General features: G+C 55.1%; 7 protein-coding genes across 7 annotated transcripts; 4 read left to right on the forward strand and 3 right to left on the reverse strand.

Annotated features, from left to right (window-relative positions):
• Positions 1-516: 516 nt before the first annotated feature.
• Positions 517-1455, forward strand: CAOG_08990 (hypothetical protein; the record flags this gene model as incomplete). Its single annotated transcript, XM_011272366.1, has 1 exon — positions 517-1455. One exon carries the CDS (start codon positions 517-519, stop codon positions 1453-1455), a length of 939 nt encoding a protein of 312 aa, XP_011270668.1.
• A 1491-nt stretch (positions 1456-2946) lies between these two features.
• CAOG_06555 (short-chain dehydrogenase/reductase SDR) lies at positions 2947-4030 on the forward strand (the record flags this gene model as incomplete). Its single annotated transcript, XM_004345254.1, has 2 exons — positions 2947-3157; positions 3258-4030. 2 exons carry the CDS (start codon positions 2947-2949, stop codon positions 4028-4030), a joined length of 984 nt encoding a protein of 327 aa, XP_004345304.1.
• Positions 4031-4139: 109 nt separating this feature from the next.
• Positions 4140-9800, reverse strand: CAOG_06556 (hypothetical protein). Its single transcript, XM_004345255.2, has 9 exons — positions 9505-9800; positions 8786-9082; positions 7941-8495; positions 7418-7756; positions 6710-7279; positions 6365-6580; positions 5818-6256; positions 4777-5655; positions 4140-4692 (listed from the first exon to the last, which is right to left on the reverse strand). The coding sequence occupies exons 1-9, from the start codon at positions 9655-9657 to the stop codon at positions 4388-4390; spliced, it is 3753 nt and encodes a 1250-aa protein (XP_004345305.1). The 5' UTR covers positions 9658-9800; the 3' UTR covers positions 4140-4387.
• A 232-nt stretch (positions 9801-10032) lies between these two features.
• Positions 10033-14790, reverse strand: CAOG_06557 (hypothetical protein). The gene is made up of 3 exons (XM_004345256.2): positions 14640-14790; positions 14116-14511; positions 10033-14025 (listed from the first exon to the last, which is right to left on the reverse strand). The coding sequence occupies exons 1-3, from the start codon at positions 14763-14765 to the stop codon at positions 10066-10068; spliced, it is 4482 nt and encodes a 1493-aa protein (XP_004345306.1). The 5' UTR covers positions 14766-14790; the 3' UTR covers positions 10033-10065.
• A 21-nt stretch (positions 14791-14811) lies between these two features.
• On the reverse strand, positions 14812-16463 carry CAOG_06558 (hypothetical protein). The gene is made up of 3 exons (XM_004345257.2): positions 16123-16463; positions 15282-15401; positions 14812-15154 (listed from the first exon to the last, which is right to left on the reverse strand). The coding sequence occupies exons 1-3, from the start codon at positions 16355-16357 to the stop codon at positions 15030-15032; spliced, it is 480 nt and encodes a 159-aa protein (XP_004345307.1). The 5' UTR covers positions 16358-16463; the 3' UTR covers positions 14812-15029.
• A 226-nt stretch (positions 16464-16689) lies between these two features.
• CAOG_06559 (hypothetical protein) lies at positions 16690-17562 on the forward strand (the record flags this gene model as incomplete). The annotated part of the gene is made up of 1 exon (XM_004345258.1): positions 16690-17562. The coding sequence occupies one exon, from the start codon at positions 16690-16692 to the stop codon at positions 17560-17562; it is 873 nt and encodes a 290-aa protein (XP_004345308.1).
• A 470-nt stretch (positions 17563-18032) lies between these two features.
• Positions 18033-21588, forward strand: CAOG_06560 (hypothetical protein; the record flags this gene model as incomplete). The annotated part of the gene is made up of 4 exons (XM_004345259.1): positions 18033-18099; positions 18537-18880; positions 19023-20046; positions 20183-21588. The coding sequence occupies 4 exons, from the start codon at positions 18033-18035 to the stop codon at positions 21586-21588; spliced, it is 2841 nt and encodes a 946-aa protein (XP_004345309.1).
• Between the last annotated feature and the right edge of the window lie 250 nt (positions 21589-21838).

A 21838-nucleotide genomic window follows, 5' to 3' on the forward strand; every position in this document is an offset into this window, starting at 1 on the left:
CCTCCCCAACAAACCTGCCCAACGCGCTGCCCTGAGGGGAATTTTGAAAGATCTCGAAGCCGATGCACAGGTCACGGCAACTCAGAGACAGAAAAAAGACGCGGCAGCAGCACTCAAGGAGCTGGAATTGGAGGTTTCGCCAGGACAGCGGAAGTTCGTGATTGGTGACCAATTGCTCCAGACGCTCAAAACTGAGCTTGACCTCAAGGTTTCTTTGGACCAAGCCCAGCTGCGAGCCGCGGCTGCTCGGCTGCGAGCCGCAGCGCTGCGCGGGCCGCTTTCAAGCGAACCGCCTTCAAGTAAGCCTTGTGCTTGGAAATTGTCATGTTGATGGCGATTAGTCCTACTGACGTTTAGTTTGTCTGCTTGTTTTTCTTTCACTATCACTCAACAGTCACGGATCCTGATGAGGCTATCGACACCTTAACAGCAGCCGTTGATGAAGGACAGTTTGACGTCGAACGTCAAGACAAACTAGTTTGGCCGCGCGTGTTTCAAGCCCGTCCTTTCGCGACCATGCAAATGTTCCGCTCCATCGCGCAATCGGTTTTTGGCTCCCCGACGGACCGAAAAAACTTTCCGGTGCTCCTCATGCGCACCAGCAGCGGCTGCGGCAAAACCGCCTTTGCCAAACACGCAATCTCTCAGGTCGCGAACCTCATGCGTGCGCAATGCAACCTTACCTTTGGGCCTGCTGATACTCCCCTGACGTCGAATCAGAGTTTCGAGCTTACTAGACTCCTTGAACGCTCCTTGCAAATTTTCATCGACTTCAATGGTGGTGATTGCTTGTACGAAGCTCCCGCTTCCTGTCAGAAGTCCCTTCTTGCTGCTCGTCTGGCCGCTCATGGGTTGTGCCACACCAACTTAACCAATGCGAGCTGCACTTCAGTTTTCAGCGCATGCAGGTCTGGTCTTCGCACACCACAGGTTCTCGACGCGGTTGTGGCACGCCATCGCCAGCAACACCCGCACCTCGCACGAGTTTTGATCTTTGTTCACATTGACGAGGATCGCCGGATCGCGCAAGACATGTCCAGGAGTGCGGGGACCCTGCAGGAAGCAACTGATTTGCTTCAGCGTGCGTATCAAGAAATCGTTGCGTACAATGTCAACCAGAAGGAACAACAGGCCGTTGTGGTGTTACTTTTAACCGGCACTGCTCTAAGTGGCCTGAAGTTCGACACGACGCAGCACGAATTCCATCCAATCAACCTTCTTCCCTTTGACCTGCGCACTTCCATGCTGGTTCTTCGAGAGCTTGGGCTTCACGAATCATGGTGCTCGGATTTGAAATTTCGCCGGTTGGTTCGGGACCTTGGAGGTATTCCTTCACTATTAGGAGCAACACTAACGTACCGCTACCCTGCGTTACGGCAAGAACTCGTCCCCTCGGTCCCATGCAATCTGCAGAGAACACCGACCTTGCCATCAACCCTTCCCAATGCCCCATGACTGCTCTTGAAGCGAGCCAATATATGGTGAACGCAGCAGCACACCATGTTGCCGGGGGAATCGAGACCTTGGTCGAACTATCGTTCGCAAACCTTCCAGTCTCTGAAAAGACCCTGATTGGTCCCATCACAGTGGAACAGCTTGCGCATCGTGGCGTCCTTATCACGACCTATCCCTCAATGGATCGCGTCCAGGCTCGCATGCCAGTTGCCATGCTGGAAGGTATTGCGCGCCGCGACAGTCGCTATAACTATTCACATGGCAGGACAAAGGTGATGGCCGACTTTCATACGATCACTGGAGGCGATGGCGATGCCGCTTTCGAGATCTTTGTTCTGTTTTCGGTCGCATGCCGACTGAACTTGCTTCGGTCTCCACCTGTTTGTGAATCAACTCTCCAGTCCGCGCCTGAGCCAGCTCAATCTGCCCTGCTGTATCAAGTTCTTGGTCTTTCCTCCCCGTCACTGCAAGGCAGCGCGCCTCGCAGTCTCCTGCTCATGAGGTTTGATCTGCAGAACCCTGTCGCAGGAGTCGCGCAACGTTTCACCCTCTTGAAAGAGCAACATCCGTTCATCACAAACCAGCACGATGTCGACGATCGCCAAACTGTCCATACAATCCCGTCCTTTTCATCAGACGCCCCGCTTGAAGTTGACATGCTTGGTGCGGGTCCTTGCCACCCGGTGTTCCAGTGCGCAGGTTCAACGACCCGCGTGAATGGGCGTGTTGCTTTACGACGCAGCCAAGCTGGGGCAAAGCCCGTACTGCTGCTGTTCCAAATGATGGATGTGAGCCTGCCGTCCGCATCAGATCTCGCTGAGGGCGTCACTCGGACTCTGGCGGATCTGGACAGTTCGCCACTCGCAGCAGATTTTCATTTCATACTCGTGCTGGCAATCAGTGGCAACGCGTCCCAAGCTTGGGCCCATGCCGCTCGGAATGGAAATGATCGCGTTGTTGTGCTTGTTGGTCATGACAGTGTTTGTCTGTGTCCGATGTTCTGAGCTCTGCAGTAGTTTGCGTGGCTCTTCTTCTTCTTCTTATTCTTCTTCTTCTTGTTGTTGTTGTTTTCTTGCTGTCGGTGATGGTATTGGTGTTGTTGCTGCAGGAGTAGCAATCTCGAAAAGTCTTTGCAAAACATTGAGCAAAACGGATTCACAATGATGCAGGCGTTGTCGTTTCCCATCGACTGCTAGGGGAAACTCATCTACAATGGCTCGGGGGAATGCCTCATGCGGAAAATTGGCATGCGCAGATTTCGGGATGGAAATTCATGGGGGTTGGTGGTTGGGGGAGAGAGGTGTGCGAGGGGGCGGGGAAAAGATTGAATCTGGAGCGGAAATTTGAACGCCAAAAACGAAAAAAATCCCGCGCGTCTTTTGTTTTAAGCAATCCGAAATTGCAGATTGAAATCCTCACTCTCTGTTTTTGTTTCCAACAAACCATCAAGCTCCTCACTCTGCTAGCACTGTAGCGAACCAGCAAAAGACAATGTCTGACACGTTCAATCCCGCCATCCCCACCACCTCGAATGATGGTAAGTCGATTGGTCGATTTGGCTATCGCACCCCAGCCGAGGAAGTCGTCACCGAGCTCGGAATCGACTTGAGCGATCGCGTCGCAATTATCACCGGCGCCAGCAGCGGTCTTGGCCAGGAAACTGCGCGCGTTTTGGCCCTCAAGGGTGCTCGAATCATTCTAGGTATGTGTGGGAATTGTATGATGTTGTCGGGCTGTTTGCGCTTTGCCAAGTTGATGCCAACGTTTGGTACGTCCCCGTTTTGACCATTTGCTCCATCCAGCTATTCGCAACCTCGAGGCTGGTCAAAAGGTTGCCCAAGAGATTCAGCAAAGCACCGGAAACACCAAGATCGAAGCCATGCTCGTCGACCTGACCTCGCTCAAGAGCATCAAGGAGTTCGCCGACACATTCCTCGCCAAGAGGCTCCCGCTCAACCTCCTCATCAACAACGCCGGTGTGATGGCCAATCCGACTCGCGAGACCACCGCCGACGGCTTCGAAATGCAATTTGGCACAAACCACCTTGGGCACTTCTACCTCACTCAGCTGCTCACGCCCGCCCTGATTGCCGCGGCGCCGTCCCGAGTGGTGGCTGTCAGCTCGTTGGGCCACACCTTCAGCCCGGTTGTGTTTGATGACATTAACTGGGAAAAGTCCTACGACAGGTGGCTCGCGTACGGGCATTCCAAGACCGCGAACGCCCTGTTTGCACTCGAGCTCAACAAGCGTCTCAGCCCGAAGGGTGTAATTGCCGTTTCCCTGCACCCGGGCGGCGCTGCGACAAACCTGAGTCGCCACATCCCTCGAGACTATGCAATCAGCCAGGGATGGATGAACGAGGATGGCACGATGAACAGCGTGTTCAAAACGGTCGAGCAGTGCTCCTCGACCACCGTGTACTGCGCCATTGCGCCCGAGGTCCTGGAGCATGGTGGTGCCTACTTTGAGGATTGCAACCTGGGTGTTCCGGTTCCGCACGCCTCAGACCCAGAAGCCGCTGCCAAGCTTTGGGAGGTCTCAGAGAAGTTGATTTCCAATGCGCTCAAGCGATGAGCTCGTTGCACTTGTTGTTCTTGTTTTTGTCCTGTAAACTAAATAGCTGACAAGAGTTCGTCATCAACCCTCGAACAAGGTTTGATTTCATCGGGAGTACAGGCTTGAGATCGAAGCTTTGGATTGCAGAACAGTTCACAGCGGAAGCACCATCAACGACACACGCACAAAGCAAGACACAGGCACACTGGTTCCAGCGCACTGGAGGTCTGAAGAAACAAACACACCCCGCACTCACACACATCCACACGCACATTCGCATTCATAAACGACAACCCCCCCCCCCAAAAAAAAAAAACCCCGCCGCCACCAAAAGGTAGAGCCAATGCAGAGTCAAAACAGAGCCATCCTTGTCAGTTAAATGTCCGACTCGGGATTGGAGTTGCGCAGACTCAGCTGGACAGTGTCGTAAAGCAGCTTGGCGCGGGGTGCTTTCTTGCCGGCATTGAGACGCTTGCGCGACCGGATTTCGAGAATGTACTCAAACCGCGCAATGTTGGACAAGTAGTGGATGACTTTGCGCGTGAGAACGTCGACCATATCCAGAAGCGCAGCATTGTTTGGCGCGTTCGGAGGATTGTGCGCATGAAGGTTGCGCGTTTTGGCCAGCTCCCGCTCAAAGACAGCGAGATCGCAGTTCCACTCTGCCAGCTTGGCCGAGTCTGTACACAAGGACGTGGTGAGTGAACATGGCAAACAACGGTGCTCCTGATCCAATGCAGTCTGCTGCCCCCACTCAAACTTACTCGCAATCAGACTGACTCCCTTCTCCGTGCACGAGCTGCAAACCCGCACGTAAACGTTATCAGAGTCATCGGAAGAAAGCGCGCTTTGCGAACCAAGTGTGCTGCTGCGCTCCAGATTCGAGTTGCTACCATATAGCGTGCTCGAGCTGTTGCTCAGATCGTCAGGGCTGTTGGCAGCAGGCGAGGAGCGTTTCTGGTTTCGCGAGCGCAGAATTGCAGCTCCGATTGCGGTGGTGCGCGCGACCGGTGCGAGATGGGGAGAGCAGCTGCTACACACAACCAGACCACACACGGAGCAGTGGTGCTTGCGGTGGAGCATTGAAAAGCGAGTTTGCAGGCAGAGGGAGCACAGTCGGACATCCGTCTCTGGCATCCACTGCGGGGTCCAGATTTGGCCGGCGTCGACATCCTTGAGCTCACCGTGCCACGAAATCACTGCGTGCGTGACGGCAGTCGTGATCTGGTCAATCCACATCTGCTTTTCAGCAACAGACTCGGTGCACACAGTCAAGCGCTCGGGCGCGCTCATCAGCACAATGTGGAAGACGTTCTTGACATCCGTGGAAACATCATCGGCAACCGAAATGACACCGAGGTTGTCGAGCGGCATCACATGCTTGCTGCCAAGTCGGCTCAGTTTCTTTTTGCCATACACGAGCACATCGTTGAACAAGAAGAATTCGCGCTTCTTGCGATTGCCCTTCTCGTCAATGACAGTGAGCGCGCCTTCGTGCAGCAAAACACGCCCTTCGATCGCAAGCGGAGACGAGTCCCCGAATCGCTCGTCAATGCGACGGATTGCCGAGCGGTTGGCGCTGTCGCCCACCGTCATGAACGAAGGAAGCTTTGTGATGGATGTGGTTGCCGGCGCTGGGTCCTCTGGAGCAATCAAATAAGGCAGCAAACAAGGAATTAGACACGGCTTCCCAGTCCTCCGTCTGAAGAGCCCACAACAGAACCAAAAACAAAAAACAAAACAAAACAAAACAACAACAACAAAAAAAAAAAAAAAAAAAAAAAAAAACCACATCCAAAACTCACCTTTGCCACTGACAAAGCCAAGAATGCGATAGCCTTGCATGGACTGCTTGGCAAACCGCTCGCTCGACGAGTGATGCGCAACGTCGAGTAACTTGTTCGTCTTGTCGTCGTCGTCCTTCTGCGCCAGCAGGGCCGCAGTGTTGGTGGCTTCGTCAGGATCGTATTCAGCAGGATTGATTGCAAGCGCGCTTGAGGCCTTGGTGCCACCAGACATCAGACCAGAGGTAAGAGCCACGTTGGGAATGTCGGTTCGACTGGCAGTCAAGCTGCGACGCATCACGTCCAGGTCAGCCTCCAGTTCCGCGCGTGCGGCTGCGTCCAATTCGGCGTTGACGCGTGCCTCCAGCCGTTGAATGACTTGCTGCTCCAGCAAAATATTCTCCGACGGGCGATCGCCAAAGAAACTTTGCAGCTTTCGCAAGCGCTTTCGTCGCAGCTCCTGGTTGAAATGAAAATATTGCGGGACAAAAATGTCAAGTTCACAAACAGTTTCAACACCAGCAGTCTGGCAAAACCCCCGTCACCCGATTGATGATGGGACGCGTACCTTTTCTTGCGGAGTCGCGTCGGCGTCCAGGTCTTCGGACTCGGTGTCGGTGCCAGAGCTTTGCAGCGTTTCCAGCACAGAGTGCAGGGCAGTCGGGTCGTCTTGCAGAATGGACGAGATTTGCTTGACAGATTGCTTGAGCTTTTCGCGATTCGAAGCAATGGTATGCGCGCCCGAGGCAGGACGAGCGGTTGGTGTAACAATGGACTGATTCATCTGTGAGCACGGCAAAAAAAAGAGGCGTGCAAAAATGAGCCAACAAAGCCAAGACAGCATTGAAAGTGGTTTCACTTCTCCAAAACAGATCCGTCCTTTTTTTTGTGTGTGTGTGTGTGTGTGTGTTACCTGCTCCTCAACAGGCAATGTTTCACCAAGCAACTCTTGGAGCTTGGTGAGCTTGCGAACACGCTGCTTCTTGCTCAGGGTCTGGTAGGCGGACTGACCCACGCCACCAGTGGCCAGCACAACCTTGGTCTCCGTGCGAGTGTGAGGACGATAGCCCAGCTGCTTGAGATCGCGCTCGCTTTGTTCCTTGAAGCGACGGCGCAAGCGCTCCAGTTCTTCCGCGTGGGCCTTGCGCTCAGAGTCGGGGCCCTCGGTTTCGATTTCGAGCTCGACCTGTTCAAAGACGAGATGCTCAAACAGCAAATCGCGCTGTGGGCGGTCACCGAAAAAGTGGTGCAGTTTGCGCAGCCGTTTCTTGCGCAACTCCTTGTTGAGCTGCTCATTCTGGTCGAGAATTCCGAGCACGGACGCCAGCAAGCCTTCAACAGCGTCCTGGTCGTCGACAATGCGGCTCAGACGACGCAAGTGGAGCCCCACAGCGTTCGAGCCGGACGAGGAAGATGTCGTCGACGCGACACTTGCAATGCTCTCCCGGCGATCGCCCATCTTTGGCAGCATGAGCTGCGAGGACTGAAAGTAAACAAAAAAACAAGCCACACACCCACACACACACACACACACAAGCAAAGAACGGGGAGTCAGCAATGCAAGCAGCGCACACCAAGCTCGACAATCGCAAACACATTGCAACCAAAAAAAAACACGGACTTCTTCCGAGGCCGGTAGTTCTGCGCCAAGAATCTGCTGCAGCTTGACCAGCTTTTTGATGCGCTGCTGCTTGGTCAGCGGGTTGGGTGCGGTGCCGGTCGACGGGACGGGCGCGGCCCCTTGTGTTGCCACAGCCTTAGCAAGAGACTGGCGCTTGTACGCCGAGAAGCTTGCACGCAGGTCGGAGAGCTGGCTTCGCAAGGCGGCCTGCTGTGCCGGCGGCTCTTCAGCAATGACGTCTTCGAGCGACTGCAGAATTTGCTGCTCAAACAGCAAGTGTCGCGCCGGGGCGTCTCCAAAGAAGTTGTGCAGCTTTTTCATGCGGTGCTGACGTGTTTCCTGATGGAAGCAGCGATCGATGGTGAGAAAAGAGAATGACGCGATTGGCCAAAAAGGACAAGAAAAGAAAAAGCAAAAGAAAAAGAAAAAGAAAAAAAGACAAAGCCAACAACACCTAACCACAACCATTGTCGTCTCTGTCCGTCCATGCCCCGACCTCTGCCACATGCGTCCACTTCATTACCTTCGGATTGGGAGGCTCTTGGTCGTCCACGATCTGAGAGAGAACGTCTTGCATGGCCTCTTCGTCGCCTACAATCGTCTTTAGTTTGGAAATGGAGTGCATGAGCACGTCGGGGTTGGTGGCGATTGCTTCCTCGGAATCCACCCCTTCTTCTGGCTGGGGCGAGGTGCCATCGTCAAAGAGAGATTGGCCGAGAAGCTGCTCCAGCGAGAGCGGAGCACCCAACACTTGAGTCAACTTGCTCAGCTTGGCAGTGCGTTGCTTTTTCGTCAAGGTCATGGTGCCCACCGGGACGTTGATGGTCGGGGGCGCCAGTGCCTGCATGCGATTCAGCGCATCCTGTTCCTCTTGGCTCTTGGTTCTGAAGCGCTCCCGGAGCTTGTTGAGCACGCCTCGCAGCTGATCGCCCTCGGGTCCAGCGGCAAACACGTCTGTGATCTCCTGCTCGAGGTTTCTGAAAATGTGCTGCTCAAACAGCAGATCGCGGGTCGGCCGGTCTCCGAAAAAGTGGTGCAGCTTTCGCAGCTTGCGGCGTCTGGCGAGACGAGCTTCGAGCTGTTTTTTCAAGAATCAGAAGACAGAGAGTGAGCCACATGCATGGTGATTCCGTTGCCGCATATGCAGCGCAATGTCCATGCACGAGACGGGATGCTGATCGCAACCCCCCCCCCTTCAATTCAAAAAAAAAAAAAAGACCCAAGTTTTGAGTGTGAACTGATGACCAACGCTGAGCAAACCAGACGTTCGCCCAAAACCCAGCCGCCAACCCAAACGAAAGCGAGCGATGCTCTCTCGGTGATGCAGGATATTTGCATGAATGAGACATGCTGGACTATTGATTGTACCTTCTTGGCGCGCGATTTGGAGCGGGTGCTGCGGGACTGTGGCGGTGCGCCTTCGTCGTCACTCTCGTCGTCATTGTCGTCGTCGTCGTCGTCGTTGGCGTCGTCATCGTCGTTGTCGTCCGTATCAAAGCCAATGACGTTCGCAAGCAGCGCCTCGACCGCATTCTGGTCTTCAAACAGCACAGAGAGCCGCTCGAGCGAGTCGCGGAAGCGCGAAGACAAAATCGCCACCGACGACGCGTCCGACGCAGTGGCCGAGCTCCCCAGCGACGGCGACTGGAGGAGGTTTTGCGATTTCTGTCATGTCATGAAAAGAGAGTGTGGAGTGGTGGGAGTGGGAGGGGGGGGGCAAAAGGGTGAGAGAGAGGCGTTAATAACCGGTTGCGAAGCAACATTTAAGCAACATTAACCAAGCAGTAAGAAGGAAAATAGTGAGAAAAGAGTATCAAAATTAAACGATAAAATAAAAACAAAAAAAAACCGAAAAAATAATAAAAAATCAAAAAATTTGCTAAAAAATCGCAATAAAAAAAAATAAATAAAAAGTTGGAAAAAAAAAATAAATAAAAAGTTGAAAAAAAAAAATAAATAAAAAGTTGAAAAAAAAAAAAAAAAAAAAGGACGCAGAAAAAGACGAACATTGTTTGAAAAAACAACAACAAATCAAAAGCAAAGCAGGAACGCAAAACAAAGCAAACAAACAAAAAAGCCAAACGTACGAGGTCTCGTTCGGAGAGCGGATCGCCGAGCATTGCCTGGAGTTTGGCCAATTTGACCTTGCGCTGGCGCTTGGACATGGCCTCGTCCGCGCTGCCGGTCGGCGTGCCGCTGGTGGACAGCGCGGATGGACTGGGGCTCAGCGGCTGGAACATGGCTGAGTCGAGACGAGACGAGACGAGACGAGACGAGCGAATTGGAAGCAAAGCGAAGGCGGTAGTTAAAAAAAAAAAAAAAAAAAAAGTGCGCAAAATTGAATAGAAAAACAAACAAACAAAACACAAAAAGGAAAAAAAAAAAAATAATAATAAAAACTGAAAAAAAAAAAAAAACTGATCCATCAAAAATTTCTAAACGGAAAACTCAGAAAAAAAAAAGGCAATGTTTGGTTTTTTAATAAACAAAACGAAGACAACCGAAAGAAAATGAACATTGAAATGAAGCAAACAGGAATCAGCATTAGAACAAAAACAACAATTAAAAAATCAAGAGAAAAACGACAAAACGATGTGCAGAACACAAACTCATCGAGGAGACACACCAAGAAACCAACAACAAAAACTTCACATGTCAACTTGAACCTTGAGCTCAACGCCAAACAAGGCCTTCCAGGCAGACTCGAGAGCGGCGCGGAACTTGTCCGTCTCGGAGACGGTCTTGAACGCGAGCTGCCACGATTTGTCGTCGCGGTGCTCAATGTCATCAAACATGACAGTGCAGTACGAGGTCATGTCAGGGTCGTACTGGGCGTCAATCCGCAGATTGGTGATGGCGTCGAGGCCGCGCGTCGCAAGAACGGTGACGGAGTTCTGCCGCAGGTTTTCCTCGCAGAGGTGGAGCGCGCGGTCGGAGACGAGCAGCGCCGCCGCGGCAAATCCATTCGGAGGAGTCGGGGCAATAGTGTGAATGACGGGGGCTGCGGACAGACCCAGGACGGGAATGGACGAGGAAATGCTGAGCTTGGCCATCGCGGCAGGAAGCGCACCCAGCGCAGTCACACCCGTGACCACCGTGCCGCCAATCTCCTCGAGCGACTTGAACACCTTGGTGAAGGGCATGGCGAGCATGTCAAGCATGTTGGAGTCGTTGCTCGTAAAGAGCGTATCGCCTTGGCCTTCCTTTTGACCGCTGCCGTTGTTGCCAACCACACGACGGCTCTCGGCTTTGGCGGTGATGCGCTGAACCCAATCCTGGCGGTCACCAATGGACTCTGCCTCCAGCTCCATCGTGACAATGGGCGACGACAGCGTAAAGACACACGTGTTCTTGAGAGTCGCCTCGAGCTGTTTGCGCAGCTGCGGTTGTGGATGCTGATCCAAGGTGTGCATTTGCATCTGGTCGAGCAAACCGCCATGTGCCGGCTGAACGGCCGAGACCGGAATCGCATGCAGCAGCTCAAACTTGCCCTCAATGTCTGTGGGAGTGGTGACCAGCAGCAGGTCGTTGAAGAGGTACAGATACGCGTCGATGGCCTTGACGGAAGCCATCGAGTTGATGAGCGTGGTGCGCTCGCTCGGAGACGCGCCAGGTACCAGCGAGACACGCTTGTACCGGACGGATCCTTCCTTGAACAGGTGGCGGCCTGGGCGCTGCAGCGGCTCGACGTGACTCAAGCACAGCGCAGCAATCCACTGGTCCATCTGCTGCTCGGTTGTCGCCGAGACGACAAACGATCGGTCTTCGGGAGCACTCGACAAGCCCAGGATGCTCTTGGGCGGCTCAACGCCCGGGATTGGAAGCGGCTGCGAGCACGTCACTTCAAAGGCGAACGGCTGGCCCGACTCTTTGATGCGTCGGATGTGGAAGGAGCTGGCTTGCACGGGCATAGCGAGCTTGGGGTGCGGGTCGGTGTTGCTCCGATAGTGGTACAAGACACCTTCTTGCAGCAGGAAAAAGTTTTGCTTCCAGTGTGTCATCTTGAACTGGTGGCCGCGATAGTTGAGCGCACCCGCTTTGGCCGCGTACAGCCGCGACGATCCAGCGCTGTGAGGCAGGACGCCGGCTTTGTGCTTGACTGGGCGCATGTAGTCGACTCCTTGCAACATGAGGGAAAGCGCAATGGACGTGACCTTGCGCTCATTGTTCAGCCCAGGCGTCGCTGCAGAATCGGAGGCAGCAGCAGCAGCAGCAGCAGCAGCAGCGTCGAGCTCTTCACCCTCCGCCAGCGCGCCGCCAGAGGGATGGCGATCAGACATTGTGTCGGATGCAGAATCGCCTTTGACGCCCTGGACTGAGCGCCAGTGCACGAGCGAATACAACCGCACAATCGCGCCAGCGTCATTCTCCTTGCGCGCAACGGCAGCGCGGATGGCAGAGGAGTGGTCTGAGTCGTCAGAGGTGAACGCAGGGAGCGGGTCGGTCTTGATGCCACGTTTCGCGTAAATGATTTTGATTTGGGCGACAATCAAGCTCGCCGCCTCTTCATCGCGGGTGAGAAGAATGGGCTTGGCTGCGCCGCCAAAGTCCAGCGTGACACTTTGTCCGTTCAAGCCGGTGACGACTCTGCGGAGCTCGGGCACCGGGTACGACTGCTCAACGGCAGTGTCGACCAGCGTGCCGTCCTCCGAGCCGAGAGTTTGCATGTTCATGGACGAGGCAGTCTCGGGAGCGCCGCCCAGGCTGTTGAGAATGTAGAATGCTCGCGTGGTGATGAGGAAGAAGCCAGTGTGCTCGATTTTGCCATTCGTGTTGTCGACTCGGCGAATGGTTGTGAGGAAGGACACCTGCTCGTCATCAGATTGGAAGACGTGCAGCAGCAGCGACAGCTTGACAGTGTTGTCGACTGGGACGATGGCCTGCTGAGCAGCTCGGCGGGCGCGATCGGCGCCAATGTCCAAATACGTGCGCGAAGCAGTGGTGGACGAAGTGATCACGTCGGGTTGGGTGGGAGCAGCCGAAGCACTTCGGGAAGGATTGGAGCTCTCTGTCGTGGTGCTTTTGATCGAGTCCGAGACGAGGGATGAATAGCTGGACGCGACAGACGCAGGAACGGAAGACAGCGTCGAGGATGTCGAAACGTCGTGCGCTCCACCGTTGAGGGGCTCTGCAGGCGGAGGGGATGACGAATTGTGCATCAAGTGCTGAGCAACTTGCATGTAGTCGGTCTCGGGAAGAGGAGCGGCTGTATCCAACGCGGCGCGTGCGCGGATGGCCTCGGCGTCAATGTTGGTGCGCGGCATAATCAACGCATCTGCAGCGGTCGGGATTTTTGCAGATTGTGCAAGGGCTCCTGCGTCACTCGAGGAGGAGGAGGTGGCAGCGGCAGCACCAGCACCGGTTGTCCCAGCAGGGCCACGCGTTGCTCCATCCGGTTTCATGCTGACCACGGCTGGCGAGTTCATCAAGTCCTCAAAGGTAAAGCTCTCCTCGGGGAGATGGTATCGTGCCTCGATTGACGACTTTGCGGGCAAGGTTTCATCGATGGTGGATGGCTCTGACGTTGGCGAGAGAACAGAAGGAGCTGCGCCCCAGCGACTGCCAATCTGAACTTCGTCTTTGGCGACCTTGGTTGCAGCGGGCTTTGAAGCTTTCGTGGCTGTGATGACTGCTGGGGTGGGTGCGGCCACCGGCTGAGCAGCTGTCGGAGCAGCGGTCGTTGATGGAGCCGAGACCGACGGAGCCGCTGTCGAAGCAGCAGCTCTGGGAATGGCGGGAGTCGGTGCCGCCGTTGGAACAGCCGCAGAGCTGAGAACCGGCGCGGGAGGATTAGAAGGGACGGGCGCCGCCACGGGCACTGTTGCATTTGCAACAGGCAGAGCCGAGACGGCAGGAAGAGTCACGGGAGCAGGGGCAGGCGCAGGCGTGACCGACGCAGCAGCTGGTTTAGCAGGAGTTGCGACAGGAGCGGGGGCAGCCTCAGACGCAGCAGCAACCGCAGGAAGCGGCGGCTCGCTGGATACGTTCGCGGTGGCGGGCGGGGTCGAGATCGTGGCAACAGACTTCTTTTTCTTTTTGACGGCCACAGCGATAGCGGCGGCGTTGTCCGCGCTGCCATCGGCGATTGGCGCGTCGGCTTTGGGCTTTTTGGCTTTACGGACGTGGTGGGAAACAACAAGCGCGTCATCCGAGGCAGGGGCGGACACGACGAGGCCGCTCAAATTGAGAGGGGAGCCGGGCGGGCCGGGAGCAGGGGAAGCGGGAAGCGGCGGCTGCTGCTGTTGCACCGCAGCTTGCGCAGTCATCACGGGCACACCCGTCGCTGAAGATGGAGACAGGGTCGGAGCCGGTGTGTTTGGTTGAGCCTGTGGTTGCGGAGTCGTTGGCTGGCGTGGTGCAGGGTACTGCGGATTGTCCAGCTCGTTAATGTCGTAGGGAATGTTGAACTCGACCAGATCGAGCCCTGAAATCAGCGTCTGAAGCAGCAGGACCAGCTCTTGGTCAAAGATGAAGGCAAAGTCCTCGTAGAGCTTTGGCCGCGCCTTTGTGTCGTTCAGAATGATGGCAAAGTAGCTTTCGAGTGCCTTTTCGTTCAGTGCAAGGCGGACCCACGCTCGCCCGCGTCCAAACGGCGTCCGCACATTGACCTTGCGACCCAAAACAACCACTCTCAGTGAGCATGTTTCACCCCCCTAGACATCTCGACATGTTTGTTATGCAGTACATGTTGGCTTTACCAGTTTCGAGGTCATCATCTGGACGACTTCTGGCCTCGAGATGGTCGCCACGTACGACCAGAACTCGTCGCGCACAGGGTCAATCGTGAGTGCTTGAGCACCCGTCGTGGCAGTGGTCCCGCTGGACTGCTGTGGCGCAGCATTGTGGTGGAAGACGCTCGATGCCAGCGAGTGGCCCGCATGGCTCGCCTTGAGCCCGTGCCGCAGCACAGCCTCGATCGCAGTGCACAGCTCGACCACCTCGGGCGATGAGCCTGTGAGGGCAGTCGCACCCGTGGCGGCGGACGAGGACGAGGACGAGGACGTTCCAGTGGTTGTCCCAGTCCCAGTTCCAGTCCCAGCCTCCTGCTTCGGCTGCTGCTGCTGCTGCTGGGCCACAATGAACTTGTACTGAATCTGCAGCAGCATTCAATCGCACATTGTTGAGTTGTTTTGTTGTTCGTCACACACAGTGATTCCCCAGTCATGCAGTTTTCAGCCAACACAATGCGTTTGTGCCATTGATCCTGTTCATCCCCACTCACGTCTTTCGTGATGCTCTGCAGGGTGCCGATGAGCTTGTCCTTCTCTGGGCGATGCTGCAACTGGCGCTCGGCGGCGCGGTTGACAGAGTGCGTCGTCCGCAGCATCTTCTCAAACATGTGCGCCATTGTAAGGGAAAAAGGGGAAAGAAGAAGAAGAATGGACTGAACCGAGTCGGAATAAAAAGGACGATTTGACATGGTGAACAACGCACATGAATACAAAACAACGGCAGCAACACAGACAGATAAGAAGGACGCGGGGGCGGGGGCGGGGGAAAGAGTGGGACGAACAAACAATCTCTTGCTTGTTCAGTTCGACACGTATTCCCGAATAGCTTTGCTTGAAATACAGTAATAGACCAGCAACGGATTAAACTGCACGAATGCTGGTTAGTTCCAGTGGGCAGCGCGGGCTTGGTGGCTGTTGGCTTGCTTGAAGGAGCCGAAATACTCTGCAGCAGCGGCAATCGAGGCACCGGCCACGGCAGCGGAAACAGCGATTGGCAAGCTCAGTCCTGGATCAAAGCCAACGAGGTGATAGCGGGCAGTGATGCCAAAAAAAAAGGAGATCCGAGAATGTGCGATAGAACGGTGAGACACATCGTCCTCAATGCCAGTCATCAGTACTCGTTTGTTTCTTACGCTGAATGCCCAAAGCAGCACCGGCGGCGGCACCACCAGCAGCAGCGCTAAAAGGATCGCGTTGGTGACGCAGGCTGGCAACAAAGCCTTCCGTGCCACTCCAAGCCGCGCCGACGGCAGCTGACGTGCAAAAAGGGAAACGATCCGCTCGAGTGAGTATTTCAAAGAAACAGCAGAATTGGCAGCATCTATAGAATTCATCATCATGAGAGGTGCATTCACCCGGTGGATGTGGGAAGGTCGATGCAAACGAAAGCAAGTGGAAGGCGAAAGTGAAGCAAAACAAAAAGACTAGCTGGCCTCCCCCGCTGCCCATCCCACCATCCCCTCCCCAATATCAAGATCTGTGGATCAAAGAGCTGCCATCGAGTTCTTCCGTCATCTGAACTGACGAAGCGGAGTGCGTGAGGTCGACACAAAGATTTTGTGTGCTTTGTTGAACGAGTCGCAGCTCCTTGTCCCCCTGGCACGGATCAGCTCCATCCAAGCCATCAACAGCATCACACCAACGAATACTGCCAGAGTGCGTATTCGACGTGCATCACACATCCGTTGAAAGCGAGTGAATCCGAGTGAGAGTTCCTCGTTGTGGATGGCTCTCGCAAGCAAGCAAAGCAGCGCCCCGTGCGTCTCGAATTCCACCATTCAAACAACGAGAGCGACTTTTGTCTCAGTGAATGACCATCCGACGTGACTGATCGGCCCCACAGTGGAGGGGCAGGATCCATTGGCATTGGCATTGGGAACAGCCTTCGTCCTCTCTCCCCTCCTCCACCGCAGCTTCCCATCAGCCAGCCAAAAGATCCGAGCACATCTGAAGCGCCGTGTTCCTGTCACACACCGAATGCGACCGAGTAGCGGCCGAGGTGGCCTGCAGTGTCGCGCAGGAGGACGCCCGTGAACTCCTTGACGGCTGGCTGCTGGACCCAGGCGGCGTGGACCGAGCCAGCGAACAGGCCGACGCAGCCCAGCTTGGCAGACGTCGTGATCATGTTGCCGATGACGTCCGTCGGGGCGTCGCGCGGGTGGTACTCGTGCGAGCCAGGCGCAGCGGAAGAAGCCTCGTCGTGGTGCATTGCTGAAAGGGAAAAAAAAAAAAAAAGAGTGAGCAAAAAGAGTAACGCTAAAATATTCAATAAAACTCAAACAAAAACGCAAGGGTCAAAAAGTAACTAAAAAAACAGCAGAAAAGTACCAAAATATAAAGAGCGCCGAAAAAAAGAGTGAGCGGAAAGAGTAACTTTAAAATATTCAATAAAACTCAAACAAAAACCCGAGGGTAAAAGTTCACCAAAAACCTGAATTGTATTGAATTGTATGGAGCTCAGTCTCTCAGAAATCTTTTGCTCTTCTTTCGCTCTGCTTTAGCTCTTCTTTTGCTCTTTGCCTCCCTTCCACAACGCAAGCCATGGCCATCAGCGTGAACGACTACATCCGACAGCTCAAGCAGCAGCGGCTGGACGAGATTGAGACGGGGCGCGCGTACGACGAGCGAGCAGAGGCCGAATGGTCTAAGAAATCGAGCACTTCTCAGCAGCAGCAGCAGCAGCAGCAGCAGCAGCAGCAACCGAACGTCAATGTGCTGGCACTGCCAGAGTACTACCGGCAGCTGCTGGCCAAGCTCGAGCTGTACCAGGACACGGTGCGGCAGCGACTCGAGGACGCGCTGCAACCGCTGCAGCTGCACTCGACGTACGGCGAGGTCGCGACGCGCGCGCACGGGAGCGCCTACCACTTCCGCTTTGCCCAGGCGATCGAAGCCGTCGAGAGTGCCGAGGACGACGCACAACGCGAGGCCAAGGCGCAGGCCGCGCGCAAGTCGACCGGCGCGATTCCTCCTCCAAGGCCAAAGCAGCCATCTTATACCAGTGACGGAGGGCGACTTCCGCCACCGCGACCCCAGCCACCCCAGCAGCAGCAGCAGCAGTCATACACCCAATCCGCTGCATCAACGCAGTATGGCGGCGGCAGTAATGGTGGAGCGGCGGGATCAGGCCGTCATTCCTCCGCGTCGGCGTCGCCGTCACAGTCCTCGTATGCGGCGTCGTCCAGCGTCACTTCAGCGGCAGCAGCTGCACGCGTCGGCGCACTCGATGCAGCAGATGGCGACGCGTGGGGCAATCTGCCGACGCAGCCGCAGCAGCACAAGTGGAAGCAGCCGCCGGTCGAGGACTTTGAGGCTTCGCGCGCCCAGCGACGTAGCGACTTTGACTCGCGCTGGGGCAGCAGCGCTGCTACCGGTACGAGCGTCCAGACAAGCCGCTCCACTCCAGATTGGTAGAATGAACAGAAATTGTCGATGTCTCAGGTGTTTTTTGGTTTTTGCGTTTTGGTTGGAACGTCGCACATTGGATTCGAATTCTTGTCACTAAAGATTGCTGCTCAGAAAGTACTGTTGTTTCTTTGGGTTTAGAATTCCGAGGCTTCAGCATTGAGAAGCAAAACGCTTTTAGTTGTGTTGATTTCGTTGGGAATAACAGGAGAATCTGGTGTTTCTGGTTATTCCGGTATTCGAGGCTTTATTCAGGGTTCGAATTTGAGCCAAACCGGTTGATGCGTGTCTAGGGATGTTCATCAGATATCAGCTACTGTGCAAAAGAAGCGAGCTGTCGCAGTCTCACTCGTTGGACGAATATATTGCTGAAACTTGAACTCAATTCCGTCTTCTTGTTGCGTTTTCTGTACTTTTCGTTTTCTTTGTTGTCGTTTCCATCGCTTTTGAAAAATCCTTCGAACTGGTTTTCATTCATCATGTCTGTCTACACGTGGGGAGCCTCGTACAACCCCGAAGTCAAAGAGCAGCTTGTGCCGCAAGTGGGTACGTTCTGCCAAACCATCACACTTCCTTTGATTCCGCTGCACCACCCCATCCATCCATCCATCCATTCTGATTTCATCCAATTTTTTGTCTGATGCATCGATATGATGACCGATCTATCAAACACCGTTCTGGAGCTCGTTTTTTGTTTTCCGCGAAATCGGTTGAAACAAACGCTCACGTCGGCGTTTCACTGAATTCACGTTGCTTTCGTTTTTTGAATGCTTTGGCGCATTACATTCATCGGTCGTGAATGGATTGGCGTTGGTTGTTGGTCGATTCTACTGTACTCTGAGCATTGTTGTGTGATGCGCCGCCTTCGAAGAGTGAAACTATCGCAGTGACAGCTCAGCGACGAAATTTGGCTCAAAATTTGGCTCAAAATTTGGCTCAAATTGTAAACTCACAATTGTAAACTCAAATTTCCTCCTGCACAGAGGACTCGTTGCGCGGGCGACGCATCGTGCAGGTCGCATGCGGTGAGCAGCATACTCTGGCGCTGGACGATCTGGGCAACGTGTTCGCGAAGGGTCGCAGGCGCGAAGGCCAGCTCGGAATTGGTGACGGCGCGAATTCGCTGCCCGCTGCGACCAGCTTCCACCCGATCGTGGGTCTGCAGCACGAGAAGGTGCTCAGCGTTGCGTGTGGAGCTCACCACTCGCTCGCCGTGACGGCGTCGGGCGCAGTGTACTTTTGGGGTCTTGCGCACGAGCGCATTGAGCATGCTGCGCCAGAGCTCATCACCGTCACTGCCCGTCCACTCACCGAACGCCAGCGCAAGGTAGAGTTTCGATTTGCCATTCTGATGTGGTGGTTTTGTTTGCGAACAAAAATGGCGGAGGGTTGACTTTTTTTGCTTGCTGTTTGTGAATTGCAACTCGATCGCGTTTCTCGTTGGCCTTTGTTTGATACCTTGCGACCAGATGGTGGAAAAATCGCACTATCAGTACTTTTCGGCAACGTCCTCGCGAACTGCAGCGGCTGGAAGCGGTGCCGTCCTGTCACAGGCCGAACGCGATCAGACTCGTTCAGCAACCAACCCCCCGACCGCCGTCCAAACCTCCGACACGCCCCGTGAGCAGTCGAATCCTGCTGCAAATGTCGCAAGTCAAACCCCTCCTGCTACCGTTGAGCATCCAATGAATGCGGCAGGTCGCGCTGCCCTGGCTCGTCAAAATGGCACGTCCGCCACGACCACGACCACCACCACCTCCTCCGTTCCACCGCCGCCTCAGCAGCCGACAGTTTCGGAATCGCGTGATGAGTTCCATGCTGCTACTGATAGCTCTCTCGGCACGGGAGAGGGCGAAAGTGACTCGGTTTCTTCCAGCGGATTTCGGCGACGCATTTACAGCCGACCGGTTCGGTTGCGGCTGCCGAGCGCCAGAAACGCCCATCTGGGCAGCTTTGTCGCCATCAACGAGCACGCCCTGGCCGAGCGAGCAGACCAGGACACCTCGTCATCTGCCGACAACCTGGAAGACATCCCATCCGAGCAGCATGTCACGGCAGTTGCTGGCGGATACTGCTTCTCGCTTGTCGTTGATACGCGCGGCCGCTGTTATTCGATTGGATTCAACGACATGGGCCAGCTTGGTCTGGGTCACAGATTTATGCAGGGCCAGCTGCAACGCATCCCAGTGTTTGACGCCCTCTTCCCGCATCGCCAGATCAAGCAAGTTGCCGCAGGCGTGCAAGCAGCTGCCGCCTTGGCCTATAGTGGCGATGTTTGGGTGTGGGGCTGCGGCGTCTTTGGTCTCGGTCTCGGAGATACCGAGGACCAGCTCAAGCCTCGCCGAATCACCAATATTTGGAACGTGACATTGCCCGACGAACCACCGCTGCCCGTCGATCTCGTCATGAAAGCTCCTATCGTCCAGCTGGTTGCCGGATCTCATCATTTCGTTTGCCAGGATGAGGGCGGCGCCGTCTATTCCTTTGGGCATGGTAAGTGTGGAAAGCGCGGTTTGTTCTGTTTCTGGTTTTGCGTCCTGCTGCGGGCGATATTGGCACTGTTTATTGTCTGCTCAATTGATTCAACTTTGTTTCCACCCAACCCCACCATCATCGGCCAAACCTGCAGGCGAATACGGTCAGCAAGGCACCGGTGACGAGGGCGAATCCGGAGCAACCGCTCGACACGGCCATGCCCTGCCGCATCTGGTCAACTTTACTCCCAGTGCCACCCACACCAGCACGGCCAAGCAAGCAGCCGTGGCCACTCAGGTCGCCATGATTGGGAGTGGCTCGATTCACACCTTTCTCGTCACGGTGGACCGACAGCTGTACTCGTTCGGCTGGAACTCGGCTGGTGTTCTCGGCCACGGCGACCGTCGTTTCCGTGTCTTGCCAACACACGTCATGGCTCTGGAAGGAGAGCGGGTGCTGAGTGTTGCTGGTGGGTGGAAGCACTCGATCGCCGTTGTCGAGTCCGAGTCGGCAACGTTTGCTTTCGACTTTCAACACTTGTGCAACCCGCCACATGCTCGACTGCGACCTTCCTTGTCGGGCATTTCCGAATTCGTTCCTGCGCTCAACATCAACCAACCGGATCTGGCGTTTGTCGTCGAGAACAAGCCGATTTTCGTGCACCGCGCTTTCGTAGCATCACGCTGTCGTCGCATTGCTGCCATGATTGCCATGACGGAGAAGTACGGTGGGAAAGATGTGCGCATGGAACCAGACACTGCAGAGAGCAATCCGGAAGAGTTTGTGCGCGCCGTTGCTTCGACGCGAAACGGCGACCCGACCGAGTCCGTCCAACTCTTGCAGGGCTCGATCGAGGCTCTGGCGCCACTTGTCATTCAGGTGTCGGGCCCTCGTTTTGTCGTTTTTGCTGGGTTGTGCGCGTACCTGTACACGGACCACGTCCGCATCCCGACCTTCTTTTTGCGCGAACTCGCGCAGCTTGCGCAACAGTACGGCCTCCCGCGACTGGTACTGCTTTGCAAGCGGCAGTCTATGCAGCATCACACGCCGGCCGAAGGCGAATCCGCGCCCATGAGCACCTTTGCCGCCGACATGGAAGGGTTGGTGGCGTCTCCGCGGTTTGCCGACGTCGTCATTGACATTGGCAAGGCGAGCATTCCTGCACACCGCATGATTTTATCAGCGCGGTGCCCCTACTTTCGTGCTCTGTTTGAAGGAGCCCTGGCTGTGGATTCGGGGACGCGTGTGATCAGGATTGCCGCAGACGCTGACGACGGGCTTGTCAACGACGCCGAACCCGAGGAGACCTTCCTCAACCCATCCACTGTGCATGACTTGCTCATGTTTATCTACACGGGGAACAGGGATGTGATTGGCCCCGAAAATGCTGCAGACTTGCTCGCCGCGTCCGACTACTTCATGATGCACGACCTCAAACAAGTTTGTGAGGCCGAGCTCATCCGATGTCTCGCCCCCGACAATGTCCAGGTGCTCCAGCAGTATGCCGATGCCTACCGTGCGATGCGCTTGCGCCACGAGTGCCGCAAGGTTGAGGTGTAGGGTCGGTTTTTTTTTTTTGTTTCTTTTGCTGTTCTTGATCTTCTCTTGTTTGAAGAACGAATGTATCAATCTTTTCCGTCTTGTTCAACCTGAATCCGGCAAACATTTGACACCAACTGCCGTAGTCTCTTTCCAATCTCCATTGTGATGTGTTTTTTGTTGATTTTCCAGCTTGTTTCTGTACTCACGCTCGCTCTTCCATCTCCGCTGTCGCTGCTCACAACAAAGCTTGTGAGCCTCGAAGCACATT

Source organism: Capsaspora owczarzaki, assembly GCF_000151315.2.
Source record: "Capsaspora owczarzaki ATCC 30864 unplaced genomic scaffold supercont2.11, whole genome shotgun sequence".
NCBI classification, from domain to species: Eukaryota; class Filasterea; order Ministeriida; family Capsasporidae; genus Capsaspora; species Capsaspora owczarzaki.